This window comes from Papio anubis, chromosome 3 (assembly GCF_008728515.1).
Source record: "Papio anubis isolate 15944 chromosome 3, Panubis1.0, whole genome shotgun sequence".
Lineage (NCBI taxonomy): Eukaryota > Metazoa > Chordata > Mammalia > Primates > Cercopithecidae > Papio > Papio anubis.
Genome location: NC_044978.1, coordinates 43,435,815 through 43,460,028, shown reverse-complemented (window position 1 = coordinate 43,460,028; position 24,214 = coordinate 43,435,815). Strand labels below are relative to the sequence as shown.

General features: G+C 41.3%; 1 protein-coding gene across 13 annotated transcripts in view; it reads right to left on the bottom strand.

Moving 5' to 3' along the window:
* The window catches only part of ZNF827 (zinc finger protein 827), a 174,621-nt gene that overhangs the window by 76,858 nt on the left and 73,549 nt on the right, over positions 1–24,214 (bottom strand). For all 13 annotated transcript variants that reach the window (XR_004182667.1, XM_017959093.3, XM_021938833.2 and 10 more), the window contains 2 exons: positions 8,136–8,375; positions 5,095–5,152 (listed from right to left, as the gene is read on the bottom strand). Coding sequence is in view for 12 of the 13 variants with exons in the window: in XM_017959093.3 (XP_017814582.1) it covers positions 5,095–5,152; positions 8,136–8,375 (298 nt within the window). In the remaining variant the exon portion in view is untranslated. The remainder of the gene's footprint in view (positions 1–5,094; positions 5,153–8,135; positions 8,376–24,214) is intronic.

The window sequence follows — 24,214 nt, the reverse complement described above, 5'->3', positions numbered from 1 at the left end:
CGCATCCGAACCATCACAAAGGAAAATTCTACATTGGATGATTCCAAGTGAATATGTCTTTTAGTAAACACTATGTGCCATTATCTAAATCACAGAAAAATAGCCTGCATTTCAAATTCTGAAAATTGGGCAAATTAAATATTGGTCTGCACAGCATGATATGAGTCTATCTTTCTCTGATTTTCCCACTTCTGCTTTTTGTCTAGTAATGGAGAAAAGAACAATTCAGGCAAACTTGTTTTTGGAACGAAGCAAGCCAGGTGTGAGAAAGTATTTCTTATAGGCCTGCAATCTTATACCCCCATGGACACTGAATTATTAATGGGGAAAAGAGAGAACAAATAACCAAGAGAGGGTTCTTGGCAGCCATTGTTTGAAGTTCATGGTGTTACACAACATCGAGCATGTCCAATTCACCTGCCAGGAGCTATCTGATTCTTACTCTAGGGTTCCATTTTCCTATTTCGATCTTATCCAGCATCTGGCTGGGTGATGGTCCATGTCAAAGGATGTAGATCTTCTTTTTATTCCATTAAACTTTGAGATCTGATTATGATATCATGCCTCATGTATTTTCATCTACCAAATGATCATAATAGCTAGTTATCTGCTCCCTGCAGAACCTAGGCTTGTGCTGGGAAAGGAAATAGAAAAATCAGGATTTTATTAGTCTGAAATGTTCGGTCCTTCTGTTCTCATGGGTCTGGCCGGGACTCTCTCCTCATCTCATTTGTCGGATAGAGTGGCATTTAGAATACTCAGTCCACACACTATCTCAAAGGAGACCCACAGCCTTCTTTACACTTGGATTGAATTTTCTAGACTCTGAGGTTAAACAGGGAAAGAGACTGCTGTTTTAGCATTTACGGTGAAGTTCCATCTAAAGGACTGATTCAATGGGAAGTGCCCCGATGAGGACACAAACAAGGGTGGAGGGACAGGGTCAAGGCATTGGTGAGCAGGACCACATGATTCAATCATTTCAGCTGCTAAGTAGATTGATTTTTCTGCCTGGCTACATGGTGTGCCTTGGTGGATTGTTTTTCTCTTTTACTTTTGGGAAGATTTTCATAATTTAAGCAGCTGAGTCTAAGTTCTTAGGATTAAAAAAAAGGGGATTCTCAAATCAGTTCTTAAAATGATGTCTGGGATTTGCTTCAAAATAATCTACAGGGAGGGGGAATTAGAGGAGGGAGATAGATAAAAATATCATAAAGTATTAATTGATGACTGTTGGATTGGATGACAGATACTTCTGTATATGTTTGAAATTTTCCATTATAAGAGTTTTTAAAAATGAGGTAGAGACCCAGTGATCCAGAAACTTGGTAGTTACTAGTTTCAACCTTAGCTTCACCTAAACCCCTTTAAAAAAATCGCTAACAAAGAATGCTGTCTCCCATCATTTTCACTCTCCTTATCTACCCATCCTATAACAGAGGTATTAACAAGGGGCAGAGTTGCCACTGGACAGGTGTGAGAAGGGAGGATTTATGATGAGGAAAGTGCAGTCACCAACCCTTACGGGATGGAGAGTTAACAGCACATATCCATGGACTTCGTGTTCTCTTGGTGCAGGACACGGGCATCAGCACTCCCATGACTCACTGGCAAGCACGTATTGGAACGCCAAGCTACAAAGTGTTTCCTCTTGGGTTGCTACACTTTTCCTTAGTCTTGTGGTTGAAATGAGCATCAAGATAAATAATGATAAACAATTGTGAGGGAAGCTGTGGGTTTATAAAAGGCAGGGATAGGATCAGCTCCTTTCTTCAGTTTTGTGTCTCTTCTCCCCACCTCATGTCCTTGGATATCCAGACGCTAGGATCAGGAGATTCTAGGCATTTACCAGCATGAGAAAGGCAAGGGAAGGCTTGATCTCCGTGCTGTGCTGAGGCTGGCATCCCAGGCCTGCCCTTTACAAATGAAACTACCTTAAGTATACCTAGCTACCCTCAAAGTGCGAAACATTCTGAACTTGATTCCAATCATGAACTGTCCTTCTGAATAGTCAGTTTCTTCTAGGAAATCAAACACAGAAGATATGATTACTAAATAAACACTCCATTAGTACTTAAAATCTGAAGATACAGAAATTCAGAGGTTTGATGTAAATCTTTTTGAAATGTATCACAAATCACACCTTAAAGCATAATCCACACACGATCTTGTATGTGCAAAGTAAGAGTTCCTTCTAAAACAGGAGTCCGGAAAGAAGAAAGAAAGTTGGCATTGTTTTTTCTGTCTCTGATTATCAGTTAACTGAGGTTAAAGAGGATTTCTTGGCATAAAAATTTGATTCTATTCCACCTGAAATAATAAGGCTAGAGGTAAAAAAGAGATCTATTTATGGATAGCCTAATCAAGCAAGTTGCCTCTACTCAAAGGAAAAAATAAAAATAAAAAACACAACGAGGACTTTGTAGAACTATAAGCCAAAAATTCCTTAACACTGATTTCTAAACACCATATAATGCTGGGGGCTCACAGGAAGAACCTCTTCCTTCGCTTTGGGCAAAAGCTCTAATTCGGATTTCCTCTTACTCATAATCTCCCAGCAAGAGGAGAATTTAAGGATTGCATCATTTTTGCCAAATGGTTAAATTTCTTTTTTTTTCTCCTCTATCCTATAATCATGCTTCAGCTCCAGCCAAGGCAGTTTAGGCTTGAGGCACATTAAAGTCCTTGTATGGAGCCAATTTGGGGCCTCCTCTTACCTCTTTCCAGAGAACACCTGAAAAGCATAAAATAATATGGTCTTGCAGCACATCTTTTTATTGTATATTATGTAATCTTAAAGAGCCAGCAGAAACCTCCATAGATCATGCTAGTGGGGTCCTGCCCACATCCTCCCTCCAGCAGTAGTGCACCCACCCTGGAGTTGCTGTAAGTGTTGCCTGACAACTATAAGTGAGAACTGCTGTCCCCATTGGAACCCCGTAATGCTGGAGGTTATACATCCCCTGCAGGGGATTAATTGAAGCTAGTGAATCTTCCTGGGGGATGGAGCTGAAGTTACAAACCAGCTAAAACCACATCCTTGCTCTCAGCTCCTTCTCCTTCTTCCCTCTTCTGCCCCCATCACCTCCTTGCAGGTTCCTCTGAGAGCATTCCCTCAATAAAGCACTTCCACGAGAATCTCCATCTCTAGGGGACTTAACCTATAACACTTCAAGAATCCTATGGCAGCAAATTAAAATGAATATTTATTACTTTTAGTCTGCTGTCTTTCAATGTCTACTAATCTAGCCAATTTCATCAATGTTTAGACCCACAGACACAAGCAATATACTAAATAGCTTTAAGGTTAGATGTAGGAGGGGGCAGGATGGACTCCATGGGAGCTCATATCTCCTATTTGGGCATCAAACTTAATATACAAAATAGCCTTTCCATCCCCTGAAAGCCATTTCTCAATACAATCTGCAGTCCAACTTCCTAGTCTCATTTTCTATCTGAATACTTATATACAGACACAACACTAATATATACCACTCTTCTGTTCTATTAGAACGAGGTTCCTTTCCCTAATACTATATAAACCCAGTGTGAGCCGATCACGGTGGCTCACCCCTGTAATCTCAGCACTTTGGAAGGCCAAGACAGGCACATAGCTTGAGCTCAGGAGTTTGAGACCAGCCTGGGCAACATGGCAAAACCCCATCCTTACAAAAAATACAAAAATCAGCAGAGGATGGTGGCACACGCCTGTAGTTCCAGCTACTCGGGAGGCTGAGATGGGAGGATGACTTGAGCCTGCAAAGTGGAGGCTGCAGTGAGCCACAACTGGGCCACTACACTCCAGACTGGGAAACAGAGTGACACAGTCTCAAAAAAAAAATAAAATACAATAAAAATAAATAAATAAATAAAATAAACCCAGTGTGAGGCAAGCTGGCTCTGTTTTAATTGCTCTTTGAAATTTGACATTCCTAACCTCCAATTAATGGAATTTTTTTTTTAAACCTCAGGTTAAAGTTTAAATGAGTACTGTCCACAGGCCTGATAATGCTGTGAGGTCAATTAATAACACATCAGAAAGAAAAATATCATTTACCTTTTGTTGCAAGAAAATTAGAAACAAAACCCAGCAACTGTTCCCATCAGAAAGAATCTTTCTCTGTTTACTCAGGAAAGCAAAGTTCCTTGATTTTAAGACTCCTTGGTAGCTCCCAGCTAGTTCCCACTGTTCCTAGTTATTCATCCTAAAAGTGCGTATTGCTCTTGATCATCCTGTAAAGCTCATATCTTGGGCTAACTCAGAAATTGGAGGGAAGTTTGAAAGTGGAGAACGCTCCTTCAAAGGTGGAGAATGCATTTCCCCTGAGCTCCTTGTCTGCAGTGGTGGGGTTTTCACCTGCTGGCTCTCGCCTACAACGTTTCCGGTTTGGGTGGACTTCAAGGCTCCATGGGAGCAGCAGCACTGGCTGGTCCTCCTCTCCTCACAATGGCAGATGGACAGTGGGCAGCCTACATTGGCTGACCTCCTTAGACTGCCTTTGGCAAGTGGAAAACTCCCTTGTCCACAGTGGTGAATGATATCAATTTTCTTGCAATTTTTTAAAAGCATTATCTTTTTTCTTCTTTTAAAATCTTTGCCTTCCAAATAATGCTGGGAGGTTAAAAAAAAAAAAAGTTGGGATATCCTTGGTGACAAATTATCAGCCTATAGTCACAGAGGCAGTCAGGAGCAGGGTTGCAATAAGACAGAAAGAGGCCTTCGTGAGATACAGACCCAGCCCCGAGTCCTAGCTGAGCCACCCAGCTCAACTCTCAGGCCAAGACACTTCTGCAGAGAGGATGATAATAACATCTACTTCACAAAATTATTGTCAGGAATACAAAACAATAACATACAGAAAATTTCCCAGCAAAGTGACACCTATTAGATGTTTAGTAAATATTAGTGGTCTTCCTCCTTTACTTCTGTATTGTTTCTACCAACCAAGAAATTTTGGTAGAAAATGGTGGTAAAGGGTGTGACTCCTTTGAACCCAGTGGGAGAAAGAGGTTTGGGGAGCAACGTTCAACATGTAGTACGGGCTGGTGGCCCACAAAGGGTGTTCTGGAGGAACGCCACACAAAGTCGCCTACCTGGTGGTGGTCCGGATGGTGTTTTCTTTTGTATGATTGTGCTCTTTGCTCACTTTTTCTGTAAGGAGAAAGAATGAAACATATACCTCTTAGGTTGTTCTCACTCAACTGGCATCTTTTAGCTTTAAGCAGAAAAACCCTCAACATTTCTCTTTTTCCTCTGTGGTTTCCTTTTGATTTCTTTTTTAAACATCCAGATCCTCCCCATCTTACTGGAAAAGACAATCATTAAAAGCATGTCGATAGTATCCATAAAAATATTTTATTAAAAACCAATCAGGCAGGGCGCAGTGGCTCATGCCTGTAATCCCAGCACCTTGGGAGACCGAGGTGGGTGGATCACGAGGTCAGGAGATCGAGAGCATCCTGGCTAACACAGTGAAACTCCGTCTCTACCAAAAATACAAAAAATTAGACGGGCATAGTGGCGGGTGCCTGTAGTCCCAGCTACTCGGGAGGCTGAGGCAGGAGAATGGAGTGAACTTGGGAGGCAGAGCTTGCAGTGAGCCGAGATGGCAGCACTGCACTCCAGCCTGGGCAAAAGAGCAAGACTCCATCTCAAAAAACAAAACAAAACAAAACAAAACAAAAACAACCAATCAGGCCGGGTGCTGTGGCACACGCCTGTAATCCCAGCACTTTGGGAGGCTGAAGCGGGTGGATCACTTGAGGTCAGGAGCTCAAGACAAGCCTGGCCCACATGGTGAAACCCTGTCTCTACTAAAAATACAAAAATTAGCCTGGCACGAAGGCATGTGCCTGTACTCCCAGCTACTTGGGAGGCTGAGGCAGGAGAATTGCTTGAACCTAGGAGGTGGAGGTTGCAGTGAGCCAAGACTGCACCACTGCACTCCAGCCTGGGCAACAGAGTGAGACTCTGTCTCGAAAAAAGAAAAAAAAAAGAAAAGAAAAACCAATCAAAGGGAAACAGTAACAAATATCAAGTATGTGGTGTGATTTGAATGAGGCCTTAGTAAGTACATACATACGCATACACACGCACACACACATAGAGCTACGGGCAGAGACAGTTATTTCCACTGTATCTTTCCCCAGCTGAAAATTTCTGCTTTCCTCTGATTCAGCATGAAAACTGCAGTTGTTGCAACTGTTCCGCCTCTGACTTTGATGACAACCTTTAAGCATTCTGTACTGTGAGGCCCCTTTGTGAGAGGGGATATAAAAACAGCCTAAGACCTCTTGGTGCTGCAGTCATTCAGTGTTATTCTGATAAATGTCACAAGGGACAAAAAAATATCATTTAGACAAGAAGAGGTAGACACTCCCTTACTGTGGCTTGAGGTCTACATCTATCAGCTGCCAGAAATTATTTAATGAGCTTTCAAGAACACAAAAGTTGAACTCTGGCCTTCCCAATGCAGTTCAAATGTGAGGACCCTACACTGATGGTCACAGCTGCCAACGGCTTCTTTTAATATCTAGAAAAAACCTGGCCAACGCTATAAGAGTTTCAGATCTAAACAGCAGGGCAAGTAAAAAACTCTTAATCTTGTGGAGTTTTGGAAAAATTTAAACAAAGATTTGCAACACCTGTCTCACACTTTGTACTGCTAGTCTGAAGCCACTGCATGCTTGTGTGCACGGACAATTCCTTTCTGTCCACTCAACAATGACGACGAGTGTGAATTTGGATTCACAGCCAGTATTCTTTCAGAGAGCAGGAAATCGGGTCTAAATGACTTGTCTGAGGTCACCCAGGCAGTGACAGCGCCAGGGTGAGAACTCTCAGACACAAAGTTTTTAGCTGATAGGAGACTGCGACAGCATACGGTTTACAGACAGACTTTCTGAAAAGAACCACACAGGTCACGCTTTTGCAAACTGTAACTCCTCAATCATTATTAAAGTTATATTGTTTTTAGATAAGCTTCGTCCTTCAAAATAAATAAATAAAACTAGCCTGTTTTGGAGCTTGCAAAGATCTGTGTGTCCTATAAAGTTTACAGAATTAGTGATTTCAGCTACCGCAGAGATCTGCACAAACGCCCCCCGGTTTGAGGACCTGGAGGCCACTGTTTTCAGCACCATCTGATAATTACACAACTATGGGCTGTGTTGCCAGGTCAATGAGAAGGTGAACTGTTGTGACAGACAGATTTTAGCTTTTTTTTCTCTTTCCTGGTATCTTCCTTAAGAGAGAATTTAATGGATGCTCTAAATGTGTTATCCATAACAAAACAGAGTTTGTTGGACATTAGTAACAGACTTTATTGGTGCATAAACTTTAATACTGTAGGCCAGTGCTTGACTTTGGACAAGGTATTTGTATGTATTTCTACCTGAATCTTATATATGTATATACCATCAACCTCAATCTTGCACAAAAAAATAGAAGCATGTTAAATTTGTTAGGGACAAGTGGTGTGTCGCTTGAAAGAGATGACAAAAGGAACAACTTAGGTACTGGGATCCTTAACTATTTCATCCAGATACTTCACTGAGCTGGTAATTACCGTACTTTTCAATTCTAAGTACGTGAGTACAAAAAGTTGGTTTACAGAAACGGTTCTGCTAAGGCTACAGCTGGAAATAGTCCTCATATTTTCATCTTTTGCTTTTCCCTTCTTTGTTTTATTTTTGTTTTGGCAAGATACAATAAAACCTCATTAATTCAGACCACACTAATTTGGAAGTCATAGTAATTCAGTCACTGTTGGAATACATTGAAATTTATCTTTTCCACATTAAAAAAAAAAAAGGCTGTTAATCAGATCAACTGCCTAAGCAAAATTAGAGGTGAGGTGTTTAGCCCAGTCAACAGGAATCATTTGCACATAATTGAATAGAGTTTTAATTTCAAGTGATTCTTAACTATTTATTAAGGAAAGGTTGGCAGGAATTCTACTTGGCAACACTTTATTAAGTGTTAGTTTGGGTGGCCGTATGCGTGTTAAAGCAACAAAATTGATTTCTGTCTAAAAAATCCTACAATTCAGGTTGTTTTTTTAAAAAAAACTGTGTTAGAAGAGCTTTCCTTCAATGATTTCCAATTATTGACATTTTCCGGTGCAGAAACATACCTGACAGTTGAAAGAGGAGCTCGGAAGCCATCTTCACAGAGATATCCTGACTGAAGAGGTTTCGCTCTGGGGGTACTCTGCCCTCTGGCATCTTCTGTAAGGGTTCGGTTTTCTCTCGCCCGATTAAAGTGCTGTAGCCTACATTCCGGCTGGGTGATATTGAGACATGGGAGTCCTGGATGTCAACCTCCATTGGTTCCTCTTTAATCTTCACCATCTGTGTTTCTTTGTAGCTTTCCGCTGCAAGTAGGTGAATGAAGAGAAACAAAAACACCACCATTTCTTAATTCCAAGCTAAACCCAGTTTCTAATCACAGAGAAAACCATGAAGATTGTGTCAGGGAAGAGAAAAGTGAGTGTGCGCGGCACACTGGACCATAGTTTGAAAACTATTGGCTTAACCATCTGATGCCTCAAAAGATAGGAGACTTCAGTTTTTTTTAGCCCAGAGACTCAGGGGCTTGTTCGAGGTCACACAGATGGCAGCAGGGCCAGGCCTTGGCCTGCAAGCTGGAGCCTAGGTTTCTTGACCAAGGTCTCTCACCACCCACATGTGCCCGTTCCTCTCTGCCACGCTGTTTCCAGAACTGAGAGAGGACATGGTAAATGTCTGTTCTTGCTTTATAACTTATTCAATTCAGTGAATCAAATAAGAGCAAGCATCTTAACATTATGGTTTTCTCCCTCTATTATTATTATTATTTTTTTTTTCTGAGAAGTAGTTTCACTCTTGTTGCCCAGGCTGGAGTGCAATGGTGCGATGTGGGCTCACTGCAATCTCCACCTCCCAGGTTTAAGACATTCTCCTGCCTCAGCCTCCCGAGTAGCTGGGACTACAGGCACCTGTCATAATATCCGGCTAATTTTTGTATTTTTAGTAGAGATGGGGTTTCGCCACGTTGACCAGGCTGGTCTTGAACTCCTGACCTAAGGTGATGTGCCCGCCTCGGCCTCCCAAAGTGCCGGGATTACAGGCATGAGCCACTGTGCCCAGCCTCTCCCTTTATTTTTAAAGCTCTGACCAATTGCTTTTCTTTCTTCCGGGGCACATACATTAATCAAGGATAAATAGGGTCAATTCAACGGAGACATCTGCACCTTGCTGGAGGTGTATGGAAGACCATGTAGGAAGTTAACTGCAGCCCAAGGAGCAACACCCAGAAAAACAGCAATCTTACAAGTTATAGTAATGGTACAATTTACCATTTGTCATTTAGGTGTGGCTATTAGATGTTGGGTCTTTAGTCTGAAACACATACTTGTTTTGTAAGGGTGGAGTGTCTATGTCCGTGTATTGCTTAGAGTTCATGATAAACATCTTTGAAACAAGGTGGGACAATTAGCCCAGAAAATAACTTGGGTCGCTTTAAAATAAGGCCACACTTTCAAATTAATAATAATAATTAGTAACTAGTGTGTACTCAGCACTCTGGAAAACAAAAATCAAAGAGGATTTTGATAGTTGAACAGATAGATGATAGACAGAAAGATAGAGTAGTGGGTTGAATTGTGGTCCCCCAAAAGAAACATCTACATCCTAACCATGGGAACTTGTGAATGCGAATGTGACCTTATTTGGAAAAAAAAAAGGTCCTTGCAGATGTGATTAAGTCAACAGTCTCAAGAAGAAAACATCCTGGATTATCTAGGTGGGTCCCAAATCCAGTGACAAGTGCCCTAATAAGACACAGAAGAGGGCAAGACATAGAAACAGTGGAAAAGGCCATGTGAAAACAGGCAGAGACTGGAGTGATGCAGCCACAAACCAAGGAGTCCCTGCAGCCACCGGAAGCTGCAAGAGGCAAGCCAGGACCTTCCCCTAGAGCCTCTGGAAGGAGCGCGGCCAGACCAACATTTTGATTTCAGACTTCTAGCCTCCAGAACCATGAGAGAATAAATATCTGCTGCTTCATGCTTCTGCAACTTTGTGGTAACTTGTTACAGCAGACCTTGGAAACTTTAGATAGATAGATAGATATAGATAGATAGATAGATAGATAGATAGATAGATAGATGAATGAATGAGCAGGCAGATATGGAATACTACATAGGTACACAGAACAAACCGTAAGAAACAGTGTAGGGGCCATGCTGATCTGTGGGACAGCCAGGAGATGTCATCAGGGAAATCTCATTGTTAGAAGCTGGGAGGTCCAAAAAACTATGCTTTCCTTGGGAAGCATGACATGGGTGAACATCAAATACATGTATATAGTCTATTGTCTGGTAGTTAAAAAAAAAGAAGAGCATTTTAACCTAAATGATTAAAATTAATACAGTGCTATCAAGATCTTATGTAAGAAGAGTGTTAATTGCTCTTTTTTCTTCCTGACATATTACACATGCTTCTCAGGGAAAACTGTTTGTTTTTTGTCAACAACTAAACTGCAGGCAAGTGTGGTATTTACTTTAGATCCCTCCCCGCTTTCCCTACTCCTGCCAAGCTGTTTTTTCTCTGCATGTCTGCGAAGCAGCTCATAAAAATCAAGTTCACTGATTCAGTCAGTCATGATAAAAAAAATTTTTAAAAGAAAAAAACAGAAGAAGAAGAAAGCTGTGCAAGATACACGCTTAGCTTCTCTGCCTTTACTTCCAGTCCATCTGATTCTTCCTGGAGAACTGATCTTCTTCCCTCAAGCCCCTTAGAGATCTGGTGACCTCACAGCCATCCTGACCTCCAGCCAGATCAGCCACCCTCACGGGCAGTCACAACACAGCTTCCCTCGTCATGCTTCCCCAAAGTACCTAATATTTGGAAAATAAACAGTGGGGTCAGTGTCATAGGTACATAGTGATGCTTCTGAATCTTGCACTGGGAAGTCATTCTAAGGCCTGGGGACAAACACAAAAGAATACTAGGACAAATACAAAGGGATTCACTTCATTTAAAAAAATCTTGACACTATAAAAAGCAAAGCCAGAAAGAAGCTCTCTTATTTATCTTCTCCTCACACCTCACACCACCCTGCTTCATTTCCCTAGCTTTGACCATGGAATCAAAAATCACCTGGCTATTTGCACCACTAAATTTAATGAAATTAGTTTTTAAAAGCTTCCTGGGATCACATCAAGTATGATTTACATGAAGTGCTTTCTGCTCTTTCTTATGACAACCCTTGCCCTTTCAAGAATGCACAAAACACTGATCACTGATAAAAAGCCTTTGACCTTCTTAATTCACTTGACAGATTCCAGACTCAGGGAGAGGAGTTTTCAAACTAACATCTCAATGGGCAAGTGAAACAATGGACATATAATACAGTAAATATCATAGTCCCTTCTCTTCCATGCAATAGCATTATTGCCAAGTGTTTTCTTGGCATTTCTTTTCAAGCAGGATTTCTCAACCTTGGTACTACTAACATCTGGGGCTGGATAATCTTTGTTATGGGGGACTATACTGCACATTGTAGGATGTTTACCAACATCCTTGGTCTTTCTACCCACTAGACACCAGTAGCATTATCCTCCAGTTTTTTTGTTGTTTGTTTGTTTTTTTAAGAGATGGAGGTCTCACTATGTTGCCCAGACTGGAGTGCAGTGGCTATTCACAGGTGTGGTCACAGCACACTGCAGTCTTGAATTCCTGGCCTCAAGCAACCCTCCTGCCTCAGCCTCCTGAGAAGCTGGGGCTACCTGCACAGGCCACCATACTGGGCTCCATCCTCTAGTTTTAACAACCAAACATGACTGCAGATGTTGCCAAATTTTCTCGGGGGAGGGAAGGACAAAACCACCCTGGTTGAAAACCATGGCTCTAAAGTTTTTGCTGCATTCTAGTTTTCGCTCCAAAAAAAGTTTAATCACCACACAAGACAAAGAAGAAAGAAAAAGCTCCTTTCATTTCTAGCCTAGGCCTAGTATCAATCGCCATCTCAGCCAGGTTCCTGGACAGGCTGACCTGGCAACACTGGTTTCTGTTACATACCTCATGTGGTCCCCAGGCCAGCTCTCTTCTTTTTGCCTGGGGTGTTCTAACATAACAATGGTTGAATTAATCATTTCTATTCACTCTTAGCTTTGTCTCCCATACTCAGGGACATGTCTACACATCCAGGATTTTATTCTTTCCTGTACACACACAATGTGAATCCTTTTAGAATCTCTTCCCAAAATAGTAGGACAAATAGTCATTTTATCCCAACTTTATATATTGTTGCTGCTGGTGTGGTGGTGTGCCTATAGTCTCAGCCACTCAGGAGGCTGAGGTGGGAGGATCTATTGAACCAGGGAGTTCAAGGCTGCAAGGAGCTATGATTGCGCTACTGCACTCCAGCCTGGGCAATAGAGGCAGACTCTGTCTCAAAACAAACAAACAAACAAACCCCACAAAAAACAAAAAAACTACAAGATATTTCAGAGGTTGAATGGGAAGGACTTGGTGGCAGACTGTAGTCTGAATTAAGAATGAAAAGACAGGCTGGGTCTGTAATGCCAGTACTTTGGGAGGCTGAGGTGTATGGATTGCATGAACCCAGGAGTTTGAAGACCAGCCATGGGCAACATGGCAAAACCCTGTCTCATAAAAAAGTACAAAATTAGCTGGATGTGGTGGCACATGCCTGTAGTCCCAGCTATTTGGGAGGATGAGGTGGGAGGATCATCTGAGCCTGGGAGGTCGAGGCTGCAGTGAGCCCTGATTATACCATTACACTCCAGCCTGGGCAACAGAGCAATTAAAAAAAATGCCTCAATTTAAAAAAAATGAAGAAACAAATGTGAGAGAAATTATGGATGAAACGTATACAGGAACTGGATGAGAGGCAGGTGAGATAAAAACAAAATTATATGAATTGTAAGCCTCTAAGGTTTGGAAGATAATATTAATAGGAGCAAGGAAACTAGAAAAGTTGGGCTGAGGAGAAATTTAGGAGAAGTTCTGTGTTGCCTAAGTATACAAGTTTCCCACAGGAAGTGGAGGTTGTGATGGCTTATAGGCAGGAAGGGAAGGACATTTGTGACATAGAGATGGGAAGTCATCTGAATTCATGGGACAGAGTGAGGTCTGCAAAAGAGAGCGAGCAGAGGGCAGTGGATGGGGTGGAACTTTATTACCTACCCTTAAGAGGAGGAGGAAGAAAAGAGCAAGGAAAAGAGATAGAGAAGGAATAGTCCCACCTGGTGTGGTGGAGTGGAAGCTGGGAGAGAAGTAGGAGGCTCTGCACGTGCCACGTGAGCTTCCTGCTCTCTGCCTTCTTGCCCTTGGGTTCCTGCACCTGCACAACGATTCCTTCTCTGTCCCACAGAAAGCCTTAGCCCCACCCTCCCTACCTCATCTCTGAGCACTCCACCGTGTGACTCTGTGCTCCTGCAATACTGAAATATTCCAGTTGCTTGAACAGAGCATGCTGCCCCTTGCCTTATCTTTTGTTATGTGCTCTTTCCTTCCCAAATATGCTGATAAAGCCTATTCAAACTTCAAAACCCTATTCAGATGTCCCTTCTGTGTGCAGCCTTCCTGTATCTTCCTCGAGTGGCACTCTCTCCCTCATCTTTTCTATATCTAGAGCGTTTGTACCTTGCAGATATTGTGATGTCTTACACAGCAATTATTTTGTACGGATTCATTTCCCCTCTGGACTGAGTTCTCAGGGGAGTGCTTAGTTCTCATTCATCTTTCATCCCCAAGACAGCACAGGGCATGGCATGTTGAGCAAGTTTAATGCTATGATTGCCCCATGCATCACCTGAAGTGTGGCACATGGTGGTGTGTAATGTTATCCTCCCTTCCTGGGCCCTCAGTCTGCTGCAAACACTCATACATGCTACAGATTACAACGAAGTATGAAAGGAACACTGGAAATGGCACTGATAGAAACAATATCAATTGGTTGTTCCCTCTCATTCTCATCATGCTATCATGATTTGGATCTAGTATTGTAGAATAAAAAGCTTAAAAGAGCCTCTAAAAGCACTGTCAGCTATGCCATGCTGGCACCATTCACTTTCTAGAGTGACAGGCTTTTCAATGGGATAAATAAAAAATCTTTCGTCTCCAACTTATAAGCCTCAAAGATACAAAGGTCTTGGTTGGGCAAACACCTTCCACATATGAAATTTGATTCCTGCAGGTCTTGGGATTGATCATTACTTAAAACCTTGTGAACAAGAATGCAGACCAAAAGGACCCATGAAGTGACACAAATGATCAGGACCCAGAAATGAGACCCTATGTTAACATCTTTACCTTGGGCCTGGCACCCGCTGACATCTCATAAAGGCAAGATGCCTGCTCCCTTTGCCTTCTATTTTTGCCCTTCCAAAATCACAATGGAATGAAGAGTTGGGCTGAGTTTTCTTGGTTGCTCAGAGAATGGTTATGCCCCAGATCTACTGGAGTGGAGGCCAAGGATGGAGGCAGAAAAGGAAATGTTTATTCCACAGAAGTCTGAAATTACGTGTTTAGCTTCTTCTTAGAGAGAAGCAACATGGAAGTGAAGCAGCCTCAGGTCTTGAAGTCATCCCCTCACCCTGTGACTGGAGCTAGGTACCCAGTGCAATGGAGATACCTTGTATCTCCATCCTTGTTATGAAAATTAAGAACCCATTGCTCAGATGCTTAATATTATTCTCTCTTTTGGCTTTTTTACCCTACACTGTGTCTCCCTCTGTATCACAGAACAGAATCACAAGTCAATTGAGACAAGTTTGTTTTTTTTTTTTTTTTTTGAGACAGAATTTCTCTCTTGTTGCCCAGGCTTGAGTGCAACGGCGAGACCTCGGCTCACTGCAACCTCCACCTCCTGGGTTCAAGCGATTCTCCTGCCTCAGGCTCCCGAGTAGCTGGGATTACAGGTATGTGCCACCATGCACGGCTAATTTTTTGTATTTTTAGTAGAGACAAGGTTTCTCCATGTTGGTCAGGCTGGTCTCGAACTCCCGACCTCAGGTGATCTGCCCTCCTCGGTCACCCAAAGTGCTGGGATTACAGGCGTGAGCCACCGTGCCCCCGGCTGAGACAAGTTTTATGTTCTATAAAGGATGGGCTTATTATATGCTTCTTCTCCATGGGAAGTTATATATTAAAATTCATTTTTCTCTACAGTGTGGCCCTTGATGGGGAAAAGCTCCTCATTCCTGCTCTGAGGAGTGAACTCCCAATACCGGGGCTTGCCCATGGGTGCTGCCACACCCCAGAGAGAGGCGATGCAAGCCCTGCTCCCATGCCTGCTCTGCCTCCTGGACACACTGGCCATCTGTTCCTGGGGAAAAAGAGGGGACTCTTTCTCCATAAAAGAAAACAGTAGTGGGCACATTTTCCTTTAGTTCTCCTCAATATATAAGAAACTTCAAGAATGGTAGCTTTCAACAGAAAACCCATACGATGACCTCAAGTACACACACACACACACACACACACACACACACACCCCACATTTCACTCAGAATAGTGCAGGGAAAACTGAGCAAAACATGAGACCAAGCCAGTGTCTATGATGAAGATGATACAAAATCTGTGTCCAATTAAATCTTTAATTAATTCATTCATTAATTGAATGAAATACATTTTTCTGGTGGTGACACCAATCTTTACAGTACCCTAAAGATCAGAAGAATTTTGTTTTAAATGATAGAACTAGGATTTTCTGTATGCCTCCTCCTTCTTTCTCTCTCACGCACACACACACACACACACACAAATACACACACTTTTTATTCCTAAAACAATTTCAAAGGTATTTTATTAGAATTGATTTCTTGAATTTGATCATCAAAATCAAAAAGTAACCAACGTTTTCCCTCTACAGCAGTATAATACCTGCAAATTTAGGAAGGAAAATTAACAAATGTCTTTAGAATTAGCTATGCAAATTAGAATTCATAATTAAGTAGACAGAGGTGAGGAGGGGATCAACTTAGAGTCAGTTTTAGAAAAACTCCTGAGAAGCACCAGGTATTCTATTTTGCTGACTGTTTTGAATTAGCAAAGAACAAACATGTCTTAAAAATGCTGAGCTCAAACTTTACAGGTAAAAAAGAGTTAGTGAGACTTGGAATTTCTTTCTGGGGTACATGAAACATACCATTTTCTACAAGATTAAAGCACTAGTTGCTTTACTCTGATGTAGATTTTTAAATTAGTCTTGTGTCCTCTACACCAGTTATCAATGCAACAGGTCCTCGACTGAGCTAACTCAGTTGGATATCTGCAAATGTTTTCAGACTGGCCACAACAGTACGCCCACACCTGCAGTATGAGTTTTCAACTTGATTCTAGTGACCAGATATCAGAATATGTCCCTCAAACATAACAAATTCTGCACTCAATTTCACTTTTGTCTAAATCAAAATCAAAATTAAAATCCTCCAGTCACTGGGAGCTCAGAGAGATTAGCTTTGGCAGCCCAGCAGATGATGTGGGGTGGCTCTGTCATTATCTGTTGAACTTTGAGTGTCCTGGTGTTAAATGTAAAATCTCTCCCAATCATCTTGTTTTCTTTTCATTTAATGATTTCACTAGAAATTAGCTAAAGAGGTGCATTTGAACTGTATATATGCCATCTGGTAACATTCCAAATGATCTCATTTTAAAAAAATTAACCTATTTTTCATCTAACGTCCAGAATATACTTTTCTTGTCTCATATTAAAAAGTCAGAAAAAAGAAAAAAATGGAAAGGGTCAATTAAAGTATCTGATCTAACCTTAAAGCTATTTAACATTATTATCCTTTGCCATTTAATAAATCTAAGCCCTGTCCATCCTTATCTGTTGTGATTAATAGGCCTTTATATATCCTTCCATGAACCAGAGTGCTGGTGTGTGTGCATGTGTGAGAGTGTGTGTGTGTGTGTTTGTGTGGGTTCTAAACAGGATTCCTGGCAATGGTACGTGCCTATAATCCCAGCAGTTTGGGAAGCTGAGGCAGGAGAATCACTTTTAATAAAGATGTTTTTCAAAATGAGACGGTACATTAAAATCAGTCTAGAAATCCCCTCTAAAACATAAAAATCTAAAATACAGAAATTCTGGCCAGGCACAGTGGCTCACACCTGTAATCCCAGTGCTTTGGGAGGGCAAAGTGGGAGGACTGCTTGAGGCTAGGAGTTCAAGAACAGCCTGGGTAACATAACGAGATCCAGTCTCTACAAAAGATAAAAATAAAAAAATTAGCTGGGCATGGTGGCACATGCCTATAGTCCCAGCTACTTAGGAGGCTGAGGTGGGAGGATAGCTTGAGGCCAGGATTTGTGGCTGTAGCGAGTTGTAATTGTGCCACTACACTCCAGCCTGGGCGACAGAGAGAGACCCTGTCTCTAAAAAAAAAGAAAAATGATGAAAAAATAAACAATTCCTGAAAGATTCAGTAGAATCCCTGCTACCATAAAAAATTACCAAAAAGCAAAGGCCATCTCTGTCAACTGATGGGTTGGCCATTGCTTTATGCACAAAGGGTTGGAGGACAGAGGGATTCCTTAATGTCCAAGGAGGGAAAGGAGCAAAAGAAGTTTTATTTTAATAACTAAGAGTTTGTCAGTTTTCAAGTATTTTCCACTTCCAGAGGGTCAAAGGGCTTCAGTATATGCTGACAAATTTAACATGCTTTTCTTATGTGGTACTACATATTACTAATATGCACTAGTATATAACACTAATAGATACTAGTAATATTAATCTATAAATATTGCTAATTTAATAATAATGAATCTGTCACAAGGATATCTCTGCTGAGAAGCCGTGACTACTTCACACCTGTTGGTCAATGTTCCCAGCAGGCAGAGAAGGGCTGATCAACATGCAGAGAGTGGAGCATCAGATAATAACAGAGACCAGAACCCAGGCAATACCAGGAGTAAGATATGGTAGCAATAGATGGGGGTGGGAAGGGAATGTAGGCTCCATGCAGGTCAGGGCCTTATTCACTTCTGTATCCTTAGTGCCCAAACAGGGCTTGGAAAATGGTAGTAGCTCAATAAAGATCTGCTTAATGAATGAATAAGTGAAATAAAACAAAAAGGAAGGAGGTCACAAAGAAGAAATGGAACAATAGGATGAGAAATATGGGTTCATTTAAACTCCCAAGAAATCTTTGCAACAGCCAATAATAAGTGAGTTCCTGTTTTTGATAGGGTACCGTCCCTAGTCCCATGCCTGTGGGAGTCGTTGGACTGTGGGGTGGGACCTCCTGCTGGTGGATAATGTTCCCTCCAGGCTCTCACTTCCCCATAGTTTCTGGAGATACAGAGTGCATGCATATTCCCTTGATGTATTTTGGCTGTGTTTCAACCTTTTTTTCCAAATGCTTTTTAAATCAAAGCTACTTACAAGTAGTGTAAGCGACTCATTCTAATTTCCCTTCCTCTCTCTCATTCCCGTGTCTTCTCTAGCGCAGGTGCTGAAGAGCCAGAAACCACCAACCAGATGGCAGGGAGAAGAGGCGGTAACCCTTACACTGAATAGCGAGGCCCTAGTCACTGAACGCTCACAGTTACACACAGGATTGATACCCCACCCTGGGTGTCTCCGGGAGAGCTGAATGTCAAGCAGGAAGAGCTTTCTAGTATGAACAACGTTTTAGAAGAAAATATTTTAAACAGTATAAGATAAACAGGGTGCAAAATGTAGTGGGGTCTAGCAGAAGTAATTGAAAGAATCTGTCCTGATTAAATGTGTAATTCTGTCCTGATGAAACTATCTTCCTAGTCCCCAGCTTTCTTCTTTCTTCTTCACAGCTCTTCGGAAAAAAAGTTCTAAAGAAAGTATTACTTACATATTACCCAATATGTTGGCTAAATAAACATGGCTGATTTCCAAGTGAAGGTTCTTACCAATATTTGAATATGCAGAGGCAAGAGATCCCGCTCACATAATCAGGTCCACAAATCAGTGCAATTTCACCTCTTGTTCTCATTAATCCTTGGTTCTGTTGAGGGCCTCTTTCCCTCTTGAGTGGAGGGGCTATTAATGTACCTTTGGAAACATGCGTGTGGACCACAGGAAGCTCTGTAAGGTTGTCCCCATAAATGCCCTCTACCTCAAAAATAGCAGGAAGAATTTCTGGTAGCAAAAACAGGGGAAGTGTGTACATATGTTTAGGGCAAGGGTAGGTTTATGGGGAAAAGGATGGTAATAGTAGGAAGTAAAGAAACAAGTTCATAATTTATTCTTTAAACAGTGACCCTCGTCATCTGCTTTTGTACCTAAGATAAAATGTGATGGGTCATGCATAAATTCTATAACCTCCCCTCCTCTCTCCAGCTGTGGAGATAAGTGATACAAGCATATGGCAAGCCACAGGAAACCAGGAAATGTGCTTGAATCCAGCTGCTATCCCATAGTTAGAAAAAAGGAAGTAAATCAACTCACAGCATAAACTCAGGATGGCTTAAAATGGGAAAAATACAAACATGGGTGGAGTAAAGAGAAGAATTATTAGAAGGGAAGACAAAGATCCTTTCAGAAAGAATACCACAGGTCCTTACAGCTTTAAAGGGGGGGGGGGAACACTTTTAAATCATTTGTCTTTCTGTAAGAATCCTAAAAGCCATAAGAGAAAAAAAATTCTCTTTGTGAAAGTTTCCATTCCTGGGCTAATATTGACACTCCCCTGCCCAATGGAAAGGGTCCCATCACTCCCAGACTATATGCATCTTCCAGTGCAGTGCACAGATGTGCTGAGTAGCCCCTGTCGCACCACGCAGTAGAGCCCCTGCCCAGTGGGTGACCTGGCCACTTGGCAGCAGACAAGCTACTTAGCAATGAGGATTCCCTTCTCTAGGGGTAGGTCTATGAGACCAGCATGTACCCAGATGGGCACCATATCCATGGGGTTTAATTATGCATGCAAATATTCCCCTTCTTTGACATGAATAAGTTAAAGGTGAAAGGTTAATATGGTGATGAGAAGAAAAACCACTGTGGAATGAGAATGCTTTTGATATCTTGTTAAGGAGAATAACGATTAAGCTCTCCCTCACAAGACTATAACTGTATTAACATATAGCCAAAAGAGCTGCTGGGAGGAGCCTCAAAAACCTAGAATGGTGCAAGGTACATACCTTCTATCCATCAGGGAAACTTGTCCTATGAGTGAAAAATTGAGCAGGTTGACTGGTTACTCAAATATTTCCAACCACACTGCAACTGGATCCCTCGGAAAATGAAGCTTCTTCTCAGAGTCATCATCATCAAAACGTATTTACTAGCAGCCTCTCGTTTGTGCCCCAGTATGTTACCGATTAGGTAACATCTGTAGTCATTTATACCAGAAACAGAAAGTGATGCAGGAATCCAAGAGGAAGGCCTAGGCGTCATTCTTAATTCTTTTGCTCCATATTTGTAAAGGAAGATCTGGAGCCCCTCCGGCACGCCCCCACCCCAGATCTACCACTCTGCAGCCCTCCCCACTCCCTGCTGCGTCCAGACCCCTCCCTGCCCTAGTCCTGAAGCAGCCCAATTCTGTTGGAATCTACGATGAAGGTGGAGCACATGAAATTCCTGTCAGAGTTCTTGCCTGGTTTCTGGGAACACAAGCCAATACAAATTTTCGTGGCTATATTAACATATGCAGCTATGCGACAGGGAGATGATAATAAAACAAGAGCCCTTTTGAGCCTGGCCTTGTGAATCCCAGGCCTTGGAGAAAGCTGGGTCAAAAAAGCAAAAAGGGTAGCCTGAAGCTTGAGGGCTAAAAAGGGAGGTGCAGAGGCCCTGGCCTTGAGGGTGTGAGCTGCAACAGCTCCCATATGGGGCAGGGGGAAAGCAACAGGGGCCATTCAGGTTTATGGGTTCGAGGATTTGTAAAGGGCATGTGGAATTACAAAATAAACAGAAGGGTGCTTACTGGCCAGAGCAAGTGTAACATCAAGTACGGCCAGAGAGCCTGTTGGAATAAGTTCCTCTTTGTAGCTGAGAAAGAACCAAGTTCCAGGGCTGGCTGCATCCAGCTACTTCTGAGTCTGTCCTGCTTAAATAGTCAGGTTAACAATACTGCTGTCTAGCCTCTGAGCTTAACAAGATCTAGACCTTCAAGAGAAGGTTTCTCTGGGTATAGAAACATGTCACATTTTTACCTTATTAAAGTGATCTATTCCCTGTTTGTATAAAATACAGACTTGGTACTCCCAATATCTACAATTCTCACTGAGTTTTCAAGGTCTTAAAAAAAGTCTAATTCTTATTTATATTTCATTGTCCCCCAGCCACGGTTGTATATATATAACCCCAAGCAATATATATATATATATATTGCTCACGGTACATATGGCAATGAGGAAAGTGATCCAGCCATTAGTTGTGGGCCCACTGCTGGTCACATTCACTATAAGTCATTTAAAAAGTTGACATATAAATATTCTTTGCCATTAGACATACAAAGAATGCTACAGCAAATATAGGAGTCAGAAGGGTCCACTCCACTGAGGTATTATTCAATAAATTTGGTTTCACAGGCTTTATATCTCTGAAAATTAAATAGCACTATGTGAACATAAGACAGACTTTCCTTTTAATATTAAACAAGTCTGCAATTTTTACTTAATTTTTGGATTTATGGAAAACGTGATAGTGCTCACAAGCAACAAAAGAAAAACAGAGATAAACTGGACGAGATCCAAATTTAAAAAGTTCAGGCTGCAAATAATATCATTAAGAAAATGAAGGACAACTGGCAGAACTGGGAGAAAGTATTTGCAAATCATATATCTGAGAAGAGACTTATGTCCCGAATACATCAGGAACTTTTAACACTCAAGAATAAAATAAATAACCCAATTTAAAAAGTAACAAAATAACTTGAATAGACGTTTCTCCAAAGAAGATATACAGATGGCCAATAAGCACATGAAAATATGCTCAACATCATTAGTCATCAGGGAAATGCAAATCTAAACTAGAATGAAACACTAGTTTACACTCTTAAGATGGTTATAATAAAAAAAGACAGACAAAACCAAGTTTTGCAAGGATTGGAGAAACTGAGACCCTCATCCACTGCTGGTGGAGATGTGAAATGGTGCAACTACTTCGGAAAACCACTTGTCAGTTCCTTAAAATGTTAAATGCAGAGTTAGCATTTGACTCAGCAATTCCATTCCTAGGTATATACCCAAGAGAATTAAAAACCTAAGCCCACACAAACACTTGCATATGAATGCTCATAGTAGCAGAAGATGGCAAACAATCCAAATGTCTCCATAAATGGATGAATAGAGCAAGAAAATGTGGTATATCCATACAATAGAATATCATAAAAATTGAAAATGAATAAAGCCATAAAAATGAAGTACTGATTTATGTTACAACATAGATAAACCTTGAAAACATTATGCTAAGTGAGAGAAGCCAGACGCAAAAGACTGCATATTGTATGATTTCATTCATAAGAAATGTCCAGAATGGGCAATCCTATTGAAACACTAGATTCGTGGTTGCCTGGGTGGGGGGTCGGGGGTGGGGAGAGAGCGCCTGCTCATAGACTCGACATTTTTGGGGGTAATGAAAATTTTCTGGAATTCAATGTAGTGATGGTTGCACAACTCTGCAGATATACTAAAAATCATTGAATTGTATACTTAGAATGGGTAAGTTTTACGGTATATGAATTATATTTTAATAAAGATGGGCCAGACTTGGTGGCTCATGCCTGTAATCCTAGCACTTTGGGAGGCTGAGGCGGGCAGATTGCCTGAGCTCAGAAGTTCGAGACCAGCCTAGCCAACATGGTGAAACACCATCTCTACTAAAATACAAAAAATCAGCCGGGCGCAGTGACAGGCACCTATAATCCCAGCTGCTCAGGAGGCTGAGGCATGAGAATTGCTTGAACCCAGGAATCCACTGCATTCCAGCCTGGGCAACAGGGTGAAATTCTGTCTCTCTCTCTCTCTCTCTCTCTCACACACACACACACACACACACACACACACACACACAAAAGACAGCTTTTAAAATGAGATGGTACATTAAAATAAGTCTAGAAATCCCTTCTAAAACATAAAATATATAAATTCTGGCCAGGCATAGTAGTTCACACCTGTAATCCCAGTACTTTGGGAGGTCAAGTTGGGAGGACTGCTTGAGGCTAGGAGTTCAAGATCAGCCTGGGCAACATAGCAAGACCTTGTCTCTACAAAAAAAGAATAATAATAAAAATAAAAATAAAAAAGTTAGCTGAGTGTGATGATGCACATCTGCAGTTCTAGCTACTCTGGAGCCTGAGGTGGGAGGATCACTTGAGCCTAGGAGTTCAAGGTTACAGTGAGCTATGATCACACCATTGCACTCCAGCCTGGGTGACTAAGCAAGACCCTGTCTCTAAAAAAATAATAAAATAAAATACATAAATTCTAGAAAAGCAGAATACTGGATTCAATAAATTTCTTCAGGGGCTCAAAAAAAGTTGAAATGAAAACATGAATTTTTTGATTTTTGGACTGATTAGACTGATTAGATCTACCTGTTCACTTTATAAGTGAGCTCTACATTTAGCCTTTTATGCAAGCAGGTAGAATCATAAGGAACTAAGTACAAACAGGCCTCACATCGTCTCTACCACCTAACTAGATAACTTCCAAGTCTGCAGGAGGCAAATGTGAGAAGGCAGTAACATAAAAATACAACATGTATTTTCCATCCTTATAGATTACTGAAGTCACACTGCTTAGAAAGCTTGCTAGACCATAATTTTCCAAGGGAAAATACCAAATAAGCAAATAAGTTTTTGCTCTGAGAAATTATTAAGCTAAAATCTCAAATTAATCTCAAATAATTCTTTAGAAGAGTCTCCTCCAACATGGTCTTAGATTATGTAGAGGGGAGGTAGCGAAAGGTTTTTCTCCTAAAAGAATGCCAGCATTGCTCAGGAATAATCATGAAATTTAACAGCAAAGGACACTGAAAAAAGTAGTATTATCTGAGGCTCACAGCCAACACTATCTTGATTTATTAGGTACATGTGCCCTTCTAAAAAAAGGTTCCCAGATACCATTATTTCATAATAAATTAAAAAGAATCTTCACTGAAGAGAGATGGTTCTTTTTAAAAAGTAAAATGTACATTTAATAGAGCTTTGTTCTCTGTCAGCTTCAACCTAAAGCATTCTTCTCAGATGGATGAAACTTATTTTTCCAATTAACCATT